This window comes from Eptatretus burgeri, chromosome 10 (assembly GCF_056783735.1).
Source record: "Eptatretus burgeri isolate ZD-2024b chromosome 10, Ebu_testis_v1, whole genome shotgun sequence".
In the NCBI taxonomy this organism is placed as follows: domain Eukaryota; kingdom Metazoa; phylum Chordata; class Myxini; order Myxiniformes; family Myxinidae; genus Eptatretus; species Eptatretus burgeri.
Window position 1 is genome coordinate 44,337,028 of NC_140970.1, and position 16,359 is coordinate 44,353,386.

Consider the following 16,359-nt stretch of genomic DNA (forward strand, 5'->3'; position numbering starts at 1 on the left):
TGATGATCAAGCAGGATCATGTGCTTGCACGGAAGACTTGAGTTGGTGGTGAAAACGTTGCACAATACTATTCGCTACCAGATGGTAAGCGGTGGTTCACATGTGGATGGTACCCAGGAGTTGAATCTGCTTGGGAAATAGAACCGATTCAAACTGGCGACCACAATTGTCCATAGTGAAGGGTGATGGGACACCAAAATGTGTGATCCAGGTGTGCACAACGGCTTTGGCGATGATAGGTACGGTGATATCAGCTATCGGTGTAGCCTCCGGCCAACGGGTGAAGCATAAAACAAGTCAGTAAATAGCAACACGTCCATTTGAAGGTGGTAGGGGACAACAACATCCACGTGGACCCTGTCAACATGCCTGTCTGATGTTGAAAAGCAACTGAGTGCTACGACAGTATGATGTTGGATCTTGGAGCATTGATATTGAAGATACTGCTCGGCCCAACGGCGCACGTTGGGGTTGATGCATGGTCAGACGTAGTGCATGGTAACGAGTCGCTGAATTGCTCGAATGCCTGGGTGCGTGAGCGAGTGAAAAGTGTCAAAGACTGTACAATGGAATGCTGCAGAAATGAAAGGGTGTGACTGTCCCGTCGATGTACCTCGTGAAATGTAAGCAAACCCAGTTGCAGACTGTAGGCGGTGGAGCTCCATGTCCTCCCATTGCGCTGCTGCAAGTGCATTAAAATGAATGGCCAGTGAGTTGATAGAAGACAACACCAATACCTCGATGCACGAGAGAGCATCGGCCGTCGAGTTCATTATTTATTTGTTGTGCCATATGTCGGTGATGAATTGCGATATATATATATATATATATATATATATATATATATATATATATATATATATATATATATATATATATATATATATATATATATATATATATAACGGAGTTGGTGAAATGTGCGAGGAGAGTGAGAATCCGAATGGGTGGATAGAGCAAAAGTTAAAGGCTTGTGTTCAGTCAGAACAGAGAATGTTCTCACCTCTAAAAAATTGCAGAAATGCTTGATGTTGAGGTATACAGTAAGTAATTCCTGATTGAAGGCGATGTACTTGCGCTCTGTTGATTTCAGCATTTAGAGAAGAAGGCCAGTGGATGCCAGTTGGTATCGATGAATTGGTGAAGGGGTGCATCCAGAGCTACCTCAAACATGTCTACCATCAGGTTTGGTGGAACCTCTGGCTTCGGATGAATCAGGAATGAGGCGTTGGCCAGTGCATCTTTGATGGTGTGGAAGGCTGACAAGGTTGACTCCGACCATCAGGACACTTCAGCATGCTTACCAGTTGTGAATAATTTGTTCAGCAGCTGTGGTGTTGTGGCTGCGTTTAGAATAAATCGATGGTAAAAGTTGATGAGGCCGAAAAACTCTCACAGTGTGTGTTGAGATGAGGGTAACGAGAAATCCCCAATAATCTTCACCTTCTGCTCGAGCAGATGGATGCCTGAGTGGTTGACACAGTGGCCGAGGAAATTCAACTCCATAACGCCGAAAAGGCACTTTGTGGGACTGATGATGCCAAAGTCCTGTAAACGGGTGAAGAGGATATGTAGGTGTTTCTGATGTTTTTCTGTGGTTGTACTGACAATTGGAATATCATCTATATAAACGTAGTAGAAGTGCATGCACATGATCGATAAAACGTTGAAGGTTTTGTGCGGCATTGCGTGGGCCGAATGGCATCTGAAGGATGTCGAAGAGGCTGAAAGGCATGGTGACTGCTGTCTTCAGGATGTCATCTGGATCCACGGGAATCTGATGGCACGCACAAACGAGGTCGACCTTGGAGAAGATTGCAGCAGCATGGATTGTAGTGGTAAAACCCTGATTGTGTGCAATGTGGTAACGGTTTGGAACAGTCGTGTTGTTTATGGACCGGTAATCCCCACAAGGATGCCAATCCCCAGTTGTCTTTTTGGGTACAATGTGCAGCGATGAAGCCCAACTGCTGGACGATGGACTCGTGATCCCACGTTGGAACATATAGTTAAACTCCTGGCAGGCGATACATAATTTCTCAATGTGATGCATGATCTGGTGTTTAATGGGCTGGATTGTTGCCGATTGGCACGTTATGGATGGGAAGTCATGAAGTACTTTCTGAAAAGGGCACATGAAATGAGCGACGTAAACCCAAATCAAGCTGAAGGAAATGTTCTCCAAATGGAGCAATAACACTGCTGTTAGCGGCATGTAATGAATATTCCTGGCGATTTTGATTTTCAGTGGCAGAAGATGAAACGATGCTCACCTCTGCCCCTGTATCCACAAGAAAACAAAGTCTGCTACTATGTTCCACAAGGAAGAGAAGGTGACTGCAAACAGGTCCAATGCATCATAAGGTTTTATGACAAGGTAATCTATGGCCCAGGTGAACTTGTCACGATCATTTGTGGGCCTCAGAGTTTCCCTGTGGCCGGTACGAGCATGGTGCTATACACTGACGAGCATTGGCACCGAAGGTCATGTGGTACCAACACTAATCTGGAGTGTTCATGTCAGGTGAAGTGAATGGGAGTGTGAGGTAAGGCATTTCTCTCTGTCTCTACAAAGGGAATGCAAAGATGGGCACGACTGGTGTTGTGCAATTTGGAGCTCCAGGATGAGCTTCTTAAGGTCCGCCATTTTAGTTGTCGCTGTGCAATGTGCTACGGTGGAAGTATCACATTAGCCACGATTAGTGTAACTGTGTCCATGAGATGATCAGCCAGAGCCACAGTGATGGGTCGTGCAGCATTTGCTACAAGTATCCTGCAGATGTGTGTGTGGTGGTAAACGTTGCAAGAACAACTCACAAAGGAGTGACTGGTCAAAGGTGATGTGGCAGCTACTGAGAAGCTGCTGCATATGATGCAGTAGTTGTATGGGTCTTCAATCTCCTAAATCCTCAGCTGTAATAAGTTGTTGAAAGCGGCAGTGCTCAGAGGGAGTCGTGTGCTTTGTGAATGCAGTCTTCAAAGTCATGTACGGAGCATTACTTGGAGGTTTGAGCAAAATATTTTTTACCTGCGTCACATACCCTGGTGACAAGGAGCCAACAATGTATTTGAACGTGCCAACTTGTTGGTAATGTTTCGGGTGTTGAATTGGGCTTCGAGTTGTATAAACCACAGATGTGGATTGTAAGGCCAGAATGGCAGCAGCTTTATCAAAACCGCTGCCACCAATGAAGGTGGTTGAGCATCCGGAAAGGGCACGGCTGGTTGTTAGTTCCTGGCGACTGGGTGTGCTTGCAACTTCTTGTCCGTCCATTTGGATCACGTTGGGGTCGCCGATTTAGCATGGGAGAAGAGACATCCAAGATGTTCGAATTCCGAATCAAGTCTTTATTAAACTTCTGACCTCTGAAAAAGCCGAATGACCTCTGATCAACTGTAAAAACCTCTGAAACGCCTGATGGGAAATCCCATGCCGGAAAAATTCCCTGATAAAGCCAAAGCTAAAGCATATTGACATATTATGACATAAAAGGCAAAATGATGCCACTGCAGGTTAACGCCTGAAACATCAGCTTCTGCTTTCTTCCCACAGCGGTTCGCATACTTCGACCAACGGTCTCTGGATTACATCCATTGTTTGGCCTCGTGAGAAGTTAGGCTAAAAGTCTATTTTTTTTTTTTTTTTGGCCTTAGGTGGGCTGCCCTGTGAACGGGCTAGTTTAAAGAGCCTCACTGTGATGCGAGATGCCCGATACCATGTCTCCAATAAAAGGTTCAGGACTTCAGTCCTGATGTGTCAGAAATGGGCCGAGGCAGAACAAAAAGTTCACATCTCCATGAGCAACATAACTATGAGGCAGTTATCATCACTCTTGATGAAAGATGCGTTGAAATAGAATATTTCACACGGGCATACATGGGCAAGTCTTATAATGGCACGATCACTCATGCCAGGAGCACAGATTGTAACAATCAATGCTTACATAGAACCCTTGATTAAAAATTACTGTGAATCTTTGTAAACCAGGAAGTGGCGGCTGCTCTGCCGATTATTCGTGTTCACGGGAAGTTATCGATTAGAGTGGTGTACATAGAGTCAGAGGATATACCCTGTTAAGGGGCATAAAGGAAAAGTACGGGGAATTTGCTTCAGTGGCAGTAATGAGTAATGACTATTGAACCCCCTTCACATCAACGGAAACCTCCGTATCAGCATCGGAGAGGCTTTTTATGTGAGGAGACAATGTACAACAGAGTAGTTTACACCGCTAGCTGATCCACTTCAACAAAGTAGCAACAGCAGAGTTCTAGCTTACTCGGAGTTCCAAGCGCATTATTGAAATTCACGAGAGATAAGCCATTTGAGTATCCTACGTCGTAGTGGTGATCCATCCAGGACTGCACTCCTTAGCCAAGGAAACTGCCTTGGCAGCTCCTATGTGCCTCACAGCATGAAAGGAATGGTTATTTTCATCACTATTTTCCTGTAAAATCTCACACTCTCACTATGTCTCTCCTCAAGGACCATTTACAAAACCCCCCATCTACTTTTTCAACAATCCTCTGGAGCAAGTCCTTTCATTCAAGCTTCTGGGTCTCACTATCTGCAATGATCTTTCCTGGGAAAGCCACATTTCCAACCTGGCCTCCAAAGCCAGTCGCCGACTGGGAATCCTCCGTCATGCAAAGTCCTTCCTCGGCCCACCTGAGCTCATGACCACGTACAAAGCTTCCGTCTGTAGCCTGATGGAGTACTGCTCTCCCCTCTGGGCTGGTGCTCCTGCCTCCCACCTTTCTCGGCTTCACGCTGTGGAAACCAAGGTATTTAGGATCATTCGTATCTCCCGCGATGAAGCCGAGTCTTTGGGTCTCTCACTCTCTCACCGAAGGCAGGTCAGTGGTGTTTCTGTCTTTTTCTGTCTCCTCTCTTGTTTCGCCCCCCCTGCTATGTATGCTATATGTCCCCACCATATTTCCGCAGGTCGCTCAAGGTCCATCAACAACCCCCTTCTGGTAAAACTACCAAAATCATGAAACACTGCTCACCTTCACTCTTTCATTCCTCTTTTTCCCATCTTTGGAATAAACTCCCACACTCTCTTCAATCCCATTCTTCTCTCCAGGTCTTCAAAACAGCTGTTCTCCACTCCCTCTTATCATCCCCCATCCAAAACCCCGATCTTTTCTTCCCCCGTTAATCCCCCCCCAACCCCACCTCCTTCAAATTCCCTGCTTTCCTTCCTGAAAGTCCCTGTAATGTCCATCTTGTATACCCCGTGTTCCCCACCCCATCCCTCTCCCTTCCACAGATCTCCTAATGTCTCTTTTCCCCACTGTTTTATCCTTTCTTCTCCCACCCCTCTTGTCTCATGCCCCCCTTTGCGGTGCATTGTGTGTTCGCTCTCATTCGAGCCTCGACAAGGTATACAAAATAAAAATAAAAAACGAACACAATTTTTCTGTCATCATGTAATCATTATTTACCGGTCAATAGCAGAACTCCAACTTGGAATGCATCTTGTGGAGGATCGATTAATTATGCATTTTTATAGCAAATGAAAACTGGATTATGCAGAGGAATACTTATGGCTCTTCAAGATGATGGAGAGGTGACTATCCCATCAGAGGATAATATGAATAAGCGTTCTATCAGAGCATGATGTGCTGAAGCATCCCATCGGAGCTCGATGTGCTTAAAGGTCCCCTGACATGCCAAAGAACATAAATTTCATTTATATATGTCCTAGAGGAGTTTTTCATCGTGATTTCAGATCTGACAGTTTTTTCACAATACTCATTCTGTAAAATGTAAAATTAAAAAAACAAACCTCTTCGGGAATGCCCCTAAAAATTCTCCTGAAAGGGGCGTAACCCACATGACGTCAACTACAGGATTACAAAGGCTGCATGTTAATTAGTCGGGTTGGTGGTCTACGTGATTCTATTGGCTTGCTGTGTGTTTCCACATTTGATTGGTCGACTCAATCGCTTCGTTCATTTCTGCTTTAAAAAAAAAATCGAACATTTGGTTTTGAATAATGGACGACATGGACTTTCACTTGTCTGGTAACGACGGTGAGTGTGAGAGAAATGAAGGATTTCGGTCTGAATCACATGGAGAATTGTGGGATGACATTGTCGCGGGAGGTGAAGTTCAGGCAGCTGGAGATGAAATACGGCCTAAGCAGTTCGAGCCTGAAGCAGGACAAGCAGAGGAAAATGGCGATGAAATTCCCGGAGTTCATGATGATCGGGAGGACATCGAAGGAAGACTCGGAAATAACAACTGGTTCGACTAAATCCTATTCGTAATTCAATAATGTAAATTCGACTTGCATACTGCTTGATATCAGAAATATTTTAGTGAGGTGACGTGAACAGCGCAGCGCAGCGGACATGTTGCACCGCGGCGAATTAATCGCAAGCAAGGCCGGCGCATGTCATCGGCCGTGTCTCTCCGTGCATAAAACGAAGCAATCTCTCTGTCCGGATACGATGAAAACTTGTGTGCAGAACACACCTTGTGACACAATTGTCTCGAGTAGTCCGATAAATCTGACGTTCTGTTGCATTTTTATTTATTTTATTCCAACTGTCGTCATGTAGCAACAGTAGAAATCAATGAAAAAAAAAGAGAATAATAAATAAAAGCTACAGCACGTCAGATTTATCGGCTTCGTCGGACGGACGACGGATTTATCGGCTTCGTCGGACGGACGACGGATTTATTCGACTAGTCTCAACCAGTGTTTCTCAACCGGGGTTCCCCGGAACCCTAGGGTTCCGCAAGAGGTCGCTAGGGGTTCCGCGAGAAACAGTAATCAATAGGCTAATGTATTTTTGAGTAGTTTTTGTTTGATTTAATATTCGTAATTTTACTATACACGTACGGCATATTGTTGGAAACTCCTTGGTTATTATAATAGAGGCTTCAACCTCTTATATTATTTACAATTATAACAACCATAGGGAATGTATTTAACGATGTCTATATGGCGCAAGTGTGAAACCGCCCTCACTGGTTAGTGGACGTCCTGTACGCGGCGGATTCGTCTATCATTGAGTGACTGTATATTTTTTGTGTGTGTGTTTACAGATTTTTTTTGTGAATTAAAACCTCGGTGTGAGGTCTCATAAACGAGCAGTATTTTTTTTCATTGCCAATAAATTTGGCAAAAAGGGGGTCATTTTTTTCTTAAATCAGGTATCCGAAAAAAAATATATTATATTTACCACGTGAACTACGATAAAAATATAAAAGAGCTAGATATTAATAATGGTATATAATAATTTTTATGCAGGGATTCCCTGACACATGAAAACTATTCCAAGGGTTCCACAAGGGTAAAAAGGTTGAGAAACGCTGGTCTAGACTCTAGAGATCTCGAGTCAATCCACTCTGTGCGAGTTACTGTATGTGACGTCAACGCTGCGATTCGCTGAAGTCCTTTTTTTAGGGGCGGGGCATAGCAAGTTGTGAATAGCTCCAGAAATGATCGAAATATTGCTCTAATTATCCCATTTTTGATTTTTTTAAAAAACATGGGTGATTTCTTCACTAGGAAGGTCAAATTAATATATATATATATATATATATATATATATATATATATATATATATATATATATATATATATAAAACAAGTTTATTTTGCATGTCAGGGGACCTTTAAGCATCCCTACCTTGAGCAGGACACATGGAAATGTAGTGCTGTATGACATGTCACACAATGAAGGCAACAGGTGTTGCATGATATCTTTCGAAAGATAAACTGTGCTGTTACAATGTGATGCTTTTGCTACACTATTAGAGGCAAGCTGTTAAAGATGAAGATGGACATGTAGAGAATGGGAGGCCCACCGTAATCGGGGACAAGGCCTGAGCCTCGGCGCAAGATGAGACGAGCACGTCCGCAGCTGTTGCGAATCAGCTCAATGGCACGAGCATGGGTCATCGCCTCAGCACTTTCACCATTTATCTCCACAATTTGGTCACCGACCTGTGGAAACAAGACGATGCCATAATTCTGGGACTCTTCTTGGATTCTACCTGCTCAACTAATAAATCAAACAATACTGAACTCACACGTATCTTGATATCACCTTGAAATTCACGATGTACTTGGGACAGTGGGGTACGTGATGTACTTGATATCATCATTTAAATTTCTACCTTCCTGTGTATTCTTGGTGAAATTTTTCATCATGTTCAGAAATTAAATTGCAAACCCCCTCACATGTCCAAATTGTAATAGCACCCACTATGCTTTTCTGCACCAACTTGCCCCCTTCATCTCACTCATCTATGACAGGTCATCCATTAGTTGGTTCAAGAATGCACTCGCATAGAAGCTTTGGGGTGACTGCTGCTTTCATCGTGTATTCCTGAATTTGGTTAGGAGCCATCTATTTATTACCTATACATGTGTTGGTGTGTGTGTGTGTGTGTGGGGGGGGGGGGTTGGGAGGTGACTCTGCCGCTGATGCAATGCCCCTGCTGGTTAAGGCAGGAATTTAGAATTTGTTTTGGGTCCTGATGATAGCTCATCAACGTCCAGCAACTAATGCTTACAGATGGGATGCCGAGTTTAACATCGATTCGAGAGATGGCACAAACATTGATGAATCTCCCTGTTGATGAAACACCAGGATGACAGTTTGCAGCTGGGTCGAGATTTGAATCTAGGCAAGATAGCTCTGAGGCGAGTGTGCGTACCTCTAAGCTATCCTTTCAGCCCCAAAAAATGTCGAGAGTCACAGTTCGCACACCATCAATGCTGAACTCAGTGCAACAACAATTTTTCTGTAAACAAATACCAACAGATCATATGTCCAGTCGTCATCTCATGCATTCTTTCAGCCATCTTTATGGTCGGATTACTCATCCTCAAGGAGAACAGCAACATATTTACATTGTCAACCATTAGTGCACCCTCGGGAAAGGCTTCAGAGGCCCCACCCACGGAAATGACATAATGATGTCCGGAAATGACATAATGATATCCCATTCGGTGCTTGGGAGGGAAAATGGAGACATAACAGTTGGAGTGAATTGAAATAGCAGAACCAAAATGAACCATGCTGATGTACCCATGAAGGCAAGGCATAAATTGACAAAAGGAAGGATGGGGGAGGGAAGGAGAAGAGAAGGAAGGTAATAAAGTGTGTGAGAAATTGGCAGACAGGGATCGAGGAAAAATGTCCACCATTTTGTGTGTGTGTGTGTAATAAACAGATGGCTCCTTAACTTGGGAAACTACCATTTTGTTATGCTTGCAGAACCGAAAAATGATCTCATGTGTAATCCATTCCTCAAGATGATGCTTCCTGATCAGCGTGTGTCAGAAAATGAGAGGGTAAAATTAAGGGTACAGACAACGGTCTCAGCAGTTTGAATGTTCAGGATAACCCAACGGTGTTCAAAGAAAGTACAATGTTTGTTTCTGAAAGCTCGTTGTATCAACAGCATACAGCTTTTCATTGTCCAGCTCCCCTGGGCTGTGGATATAGCTTACCTGTCAGAGTTCACCCTAACATAGCTCACTATTGGACTCCCTCTAGTAATATTATTTCAAAAGATTTCTTCCGATTCAATGCGTGGTCTGCTAAACGCCCAACCTAAAGTTTCTTCTTTAACAGCCACAATTATTCCCACGTTCTTGTGGACGAGGCAGGGGGAAGCTTGGCCCAAATATTTCACAAACCGGCTGGCTAGGCCTGACATTCAACTAAGATTAGGGCAGGAATTTGGAATTTGGCCAGAGTGCCCATGATAGCTCAACTACTCTTCACGAAAGACACCATGCAATCTTTAAAGCCCACCAACTAATGCCGGCAGATGGGACACCCGTTTAACATCCATTTGAGGGACGGCACACACATTGATGAATCAATCTGCCGATGAAACACCGGGATGACAGTTTATAGCTGGGTCGAGATTCTAACCCACACTACACAGCTTAGAGGCCAGTGTGTGTACTTCCAGGCCATCCTATCAGCTCCCCATCTAAAGTTTATTGTTGTATTAATTATGTTTAGGGGTGACAGGGCAGCTCAGAGGTAGTGTACTTGCCTTTGAAATGCCAAGTCTGGGTTCAATCCTCCGTCTGATTACAAAACAGTCTTCCTGGTGCTTTGCAGGCAAGATATTGCGTAAATGAGTCAGCTGTCCTTTGAATGGAATGTTAAGCCAGTTGACACATCTGTTAGCATTCGCTGGTGGATATTATAGATCACACCGTGGCTTTAAAATAAAAAGTAGGGCATCTTATGTGGAAGCCATGACCAAATTCTAAATCATTGCCCTCATATGTAATGGCGTGGTGACCTGTCCACAGGTATTTCTCTCTGCCATGGAAACATTCCCATATTATTCTGGGAACCCTGCTGCTCCGCAAGTATGGGACTATGATGATGATGAAACGTGTACCCTCAGCTTGCCGGTGCGGCTCGCTGGGCCGTCCTCGGCGAGCCGTAGGATGAAGAGGTGCAAGCCGTACTCTCGTCCCCCTCGTAAACTGAAGCCATATCCTCTTGAGCCCTGCTCCAGCTCCACACCATACAGCTCACCCTCTTGAGTAGCCTGCTAACATAAGGGTGAAGAGTGCAGTGTTCCAGAATCCTGGCACTACATCACCACAAAGCAATGTCAGGACAGACACACAAACATTGACATTTGCCAAAGCGCATATGGGACACCAGTGGTTTACTATCCCTCAAATGGCTTAAACTGCAAACGCCTGTCTGTGAGTTGGTGCATCTGCATAGTTTTGAGTTTGAACCCGCATACCTCATTTTGTTTGCCCACCAGGTTCTGGGTAGGTTCAGGCACTATGTCTTGTCTCGCTTTCACCTCTGATCTATATACAGAAAATAAAAAGTAAAGTTTTGATTAATTGATATAGCTATGAGTAATCACAAGGTGAAACAGCAGTTCCATCATCCTACCTGTTGTCCTGCCCGCATTGGGTGTTGTCTACAGGTTGCTCCTTGCTGGCTGGTGCTGTAGTGCGTGCTGGCTCTGAATGTGAACAATGTTACCATCTTTATGATTATCATAGTATATTGACTATGTTAATCACATCTACTCTATTTAACATTTACATCCACAATCTCATTTTTCACTTGACTGCACTATTACCTTTCCTGGCTCAATCTAAAATGAAGGATTCAGTTGAACTTGAACTACATGGTTGCAATTGGAGCCACGAGCCAAGTGCTTTTGACGTAGATTAACTACAAAGAGCAGGATCGTCAGTTTAAAATTAAAAATTTTGCCAAGGTGCCCACACACATCGTCTAACTACAAACAAATGCAAGCACATTGGACAGATAGATTAATGCCTCTACAGATGGGGTTTACTCTCGGATACAGTTTGTACACAACTGATGTCTGTGTTAAAGATGTCTTGGTTTTATGCAACATGTGAAATTCACATGATAATCTGGAGATGTACCAGTAGGGGGTCCAACGCACAGGGTCACCATGGTGCCCGAGTCACGGATGAGCTGAATAACAGCGGCGTGGCTCAAGCCCTCAAGGCTCGTCCCGTTCACACCCAGGATTCTGTCACTCACGTGTAGTTGTCCACACCTTTCCGCGGGACTGCCTGAAATAATGCGACCTGGGATTTGCGACAGATTGGCAAGAGAGGGGTTCATAAGAGAGCGTACAAGAGAATCAACAAATGACTGAATGAAGAACACATTGTCAGTGGGATAAGACCAGAGATGCTGAGTGGTGGGGATCGTGCAACATTTGGAGTAAAATGTTGAGTCATCATTACTCCGATTAAAAAAAATCTCTATTGGGAGGATATACATTGACTCTTCATGTCTTCAAGCACTGATTTCACCTTTTATTTTTATATTTTTTCTGTGTTTTTACAACAAATCACATTCAATACAGTCAAGGAAACTCTCTCTTTTGGTTTCACATCCAGGAATTAACAAAATAACCATCTTTCTTTTTCCAACAAAAAGGTCTCTGTGTGCTACATCCCCCTTGCACTCACATTTGCACTTTTAAGAAAGCTTGGCCTCTCATCGAGCCTGCCAAAATCATCCATCACTCAGCACAGTGAATTGGCTCTGCACACGCATCCTACCACTGCCTTCATTCATGATCCAAACAAGTCATCATCGTGAACATTTCTCACACTCTCTGCTTCTGCAAATCTCGAATTACCGATCAACAACCTCCAGCAATGGAAAAATCTGAAGCCCTTAAAAAAAAAAACAGCCGAGTTTTCATCTTGGACTTGCCTTTTTGAAGTTACACTATCAATCAGATGTGCCTCAAGTTGTTCAGCTTCTACATTTTCAGAAAATAAATTACAATGTTCAAAAAGGGGCTAGAATAAACTATTGTCTCATTTCGCACTCACACATCAACATCAGTTCACATATTCTCCTCCTGGAGATTATCCAAGCATCCCACTGATGCCCCCGTTTGGATCACAATGATGCTCTGTTGAAAGGGTGGATTAAAGAAAAAAAACATTCTATTCCGAAATCGCCCGAGAAGCAAAAGGAATCCAAGTTGAGGAAAACTATGAGATAATGCGCTGGATGCAGGCAGAGTGAGGCAAAGCACATTCATTAGCATCATTCATTATCCCCAGGGTGGATGGATCCTGTGACTTTGGATGTTTGCCTAGTTGCTGAGCAAGGCTAACTAGAAGCAGAAACAATGAGTTTGAATCTGAGAAAAAGTTTCATCCTTTATGCTCTGGTAGGCTTTGACATATATATTTATATATATATATATATATATATATATATATATATATATATATATATATATATATATATATATATATATATATATATATATATATATATCATTGCATTACATTTATATGTCGTGGGCCAATAATGAGTGCACAGGTGAACTAAAACAGCTGCTTTCCAAATGCAAAATCACTGTTTAATGTCCTTATCCAATGTTATACTTCTGAAAGAGATTATATTCTCAACATAACCTGAATTTATAAATTTATTCATCCATTTTTACAGCATTAGGTGTGAATATTCACAGAGACTGGAAAATAAACGAGATAGCACCAACACAAGATAGCTGAGAAGAGTCAGAGATATCACCTGGGAAAATCATATCCCAAATGAGATAGTAGCTGGAGACCAACACAGAATAACAACAGCAATAAATTATACAAGGGTAAGACAAGCCGGTCACTCATTCAGAGCAAGGAGGACCCAGTGTCTGAAATTATGTGAACAGATACATAGGAAACTAGAAGGGCACTAGGGAGAGCACATACCTCCACCACGTAATACTTGATCCACGAGAACATATCGAGCCAAACATATTTTTGAAATATCATGCTATATATCATTTTTGGCCCCATCTCTCAATGGTGAAGAATCAGTTTGAAAATTAAAAAAAATATTGTATCCGGATATGGATTCGGATCTTCACCAAAATTAATTCGTCCTTGTCACCCACCCAACCTGTCCACCAAATCTCTCCCAAATCTGTCCACAACTTATTTGAGATATCCTGTTCACAAACAAACAAATAGATGGACAAACAGACAGACAGACAAGGGTGATAACATAACTTCTGTCCACCTTCAGTGGCGAAGGTAACTAGAGAGTTCATAGAACACTTTATCCCACGCAGTGTTTAGGTATATAATTAAATTGAAATAAAATAATGATCTTAAAGGACGTATAAAAATATCTGGAAGTTTACCGCCATTGTGCAGTCTTATACACCACCTTATTTAACACAAGCAAATTGCCAGTGCCCACACGGAATTCCAAACGGGATCGGGATTGAGGTGGCAAAAATGCAAATGGCATCTTCTGTCATCGAGCTGACAAGCTGGGAGCAACAATAAACATACATTGCCACACCTGATGCAATTTAAATGCTATAATGGTGGTGAGGTGCTCCATTTAAAACTGTCTGTTCGATATATGTAGCTTTTCGATGCCTCGGGTCCGAAATAAAAAATTGTATTGGTGTCAAAGCCAGTCCATCCATTGGTACCATACTCTGTACAAAGCATCGGTTATGCTGGAGCAGTCTCCTGAGCTATTGGGCACAATCCTGGATGGGTTGCCACTGACACAGGATAATCTAATGGCTCATTCATCCCAGCAAGTTGGTACTCATTTGCCGACCTCGGAAGGATGACAGGCAGAGTTAACCCCACCTGGTATTAATTCAACAGCTGAGGGGGATTTGAACTCAGGACCCTAACCATTAAGCCCACCATCCTAACCATTAAGCCAACACCAAAGCCAGTGACCAATTGCAAATTAATAGTCGGATGTCCAGGTACTACAAGTAGATGTTTTTTTGAAGCAATAAGAAGGCGATTTCTGTTCTACAGTGTTCAACTATGTGCTGTCGGACCCAGCTATTCGCATATTTGCTATTCGCAGACCCCGCGTATTCGCAGGTTTTTTATTTGGGGCTTTTTTCCGCATTGCGGGGTTTTTTGTGGGCATATTCATGGTTTTTTGCGGGCGTATTAGCGGGTTTTTTTCACGGGCTTTTCAGTTTTTCACTGGATTTTTGATTTTCCCTCATGAATTATGAACTGCTGGGAACCTATCCCCCCTTCTTCCATTGAAACAATGCCCCGACATACGCGGCTTTGACATTCACGGCATTTTACAGGAATGTATCCCCCGTGAATAGCGGGGTACGACAGTAATTCAATTTAAATAAAATAAAGATTTTAAAAGTTGTATAAAAAAATTAATTGTGGAAATTTACCGCCGTTGACGCAGTGGATCCAAGCATTTTACACCACCTTATTTAACATGCTACATTAGTTATTCGTGCCTGTTGTTTGTGTCTTTTATGATATCCTTAAAAACAGTAAACTTCCTGTTTGGAATGATCTTCAATTTTGTTTGACTGCCAGGCAGGTAGACAGAGAAAAAAAATATTATCTCACTCTTCTCTGCGCATGTGCGATCAGGACGAATTCAGAGCCAAAGTACTGCTAAACAATAGCTTCGTGTTCTCATTTGTGTTCAAAATATAACATTAAATTGAAATTAAGTTGTTCATCGATCATAAACTGACATTTGTAGATGCACTGAGAGCCGACAGACAGACAGAAGTGAACCAATTGCTTAACCCCGCTTTTAGCTTCACATTCATGGGTTAACAAAAAGAGATTGGCATAGAATTATGTGCAATACTGAACTTGTACAAGAAACAGAAATTCCCTTCGAAGAATTACCATCGTGCATGATGAACAAGGAGGTTTGGAGGACCGTCACAAAGGTTCCGACGAAAGTCGATTGATGATGATGATGATGATGATGATGATGATGATGATGATGATGATGATGATGATGATGATGATGATGATGGGACAGTGGATAAGTCAATAGTACAAATTATTTGAATCTGAGATCTAAGCATTTTGAGCGATATACTCATATGGGATATATATTTTGCATTAAGGAATTTATACCAGGTGATTGGATCAATGACCTCATTGTCAAACTACCTAAAAAAGTGATCCTCGAAACTGACAATTGGCATGAGATTACTTTGTTATCTATCTCTAGTAAGGCTTTCTGTAAAATTATTCTTTTATGGATTGAGGCAGTCACTGACATTAAGCTGAGACAAAGCAAGCCGGCTTTAGGAAGGGAAGAAGTGGTATTGATCACTTATTTGCACTGCGTACCATCATCGAAACAGAGTCTGGAATGGAATACCCCTCTCTCTGTTCATTAACTTCATTGATTTCAAAAAGGCATTTGATAGTTTGTGTCGTGACACATTATGGAAGATCCTACGAGTATGTGGAATTCCTCCTTAAATTGTCACACTGATTAGACAGTTTTATGAGCACTTCAAATGCAGCGTCATAAGCCCCGAGGCATTCATTGGACTTTATTTTCTCATTTCAAAGACCTCGATTTTGCTGATAACCTTGCTGCTATTTCTACAAGTCATACCGAATTACAAGAGAAAACTAATATATTGGATAGCTATGCTAAACAGACAAGTCTTAATATCAGTACAACCAAAACCCAGGTGATATACATCAATTGCCACCCCAATTGCACCAATCACAGTGAATGGTCAACCACTAGAATATGTGGAAGATTTCACATACCTCGGTAGCCGAATCAGCAAAGAAAACAGGACTAAAAAAAGACATCAAGACAATAATTGGAAAAGCCGGTGTGTATTTGCCCGATTGTTCCGCATACGGAAGTCAAACCAGTATGGCTTGAGATCAGACTGGAGAACAGCAACGTCAAACATGTTTTTTTTTTGTATGGCTCAGAATGTTGGCATGATATCAAGACTGATATGAATAAGATAAAATCCTTTCAAAATGGATGCCTTCGGAAAATAGGCCGCATCTTCTGACCGAACAAAATATCAAATAAAGA

At 42.5% G+C, this 16,359-nt stretch overlaps 1 protein-coding gene across 14 annotated transcripts in view; it reads right to left on the reverse strand.

The window, feature by feature from the left end:
- LOC147018441 (membrane-associated guanylate kinase, WW and PDZ domain-containing protein 1-like) overlaps positions 1-16,359 on the reverse strand; it is a 324,904-nt gene that overhangs the window by 74,342 nt on the left and 234,203 nt on the right. For 12 of the 14 annotated variants that reach the window (XM_085898077.1, XM_085898078.1, XM_085898075.1 and 9 more), the window contains 5 exons: positions 11,418-11,585; positions 10,909-10,981; positions 10,751-10,820; positions 10,391-10,546; positions 7,823-7,961 (listed from right to left, as the gene is read on the reverse strand). In XM_085898077.1, the coding sequence (XP_085754203.1) occupies positions 7,823-7,961; positions 10,391-10,546; positions 10,751-10,820; positions 10,909-10,981; positions 11,418-11,585 (606 nt within the window). Of the gene's footprint in view, positions 1-7,822; positions 7,962-10,390; positions 10,589-10,750; positions 10,821-10,908; positions 10,982-11,417; positions 11,586-16,359 lie in introns of those variants that run through there. The other 2 variants (XM_085898079.1, XM_085898084.1) reach the window with 2 other exon arrangements.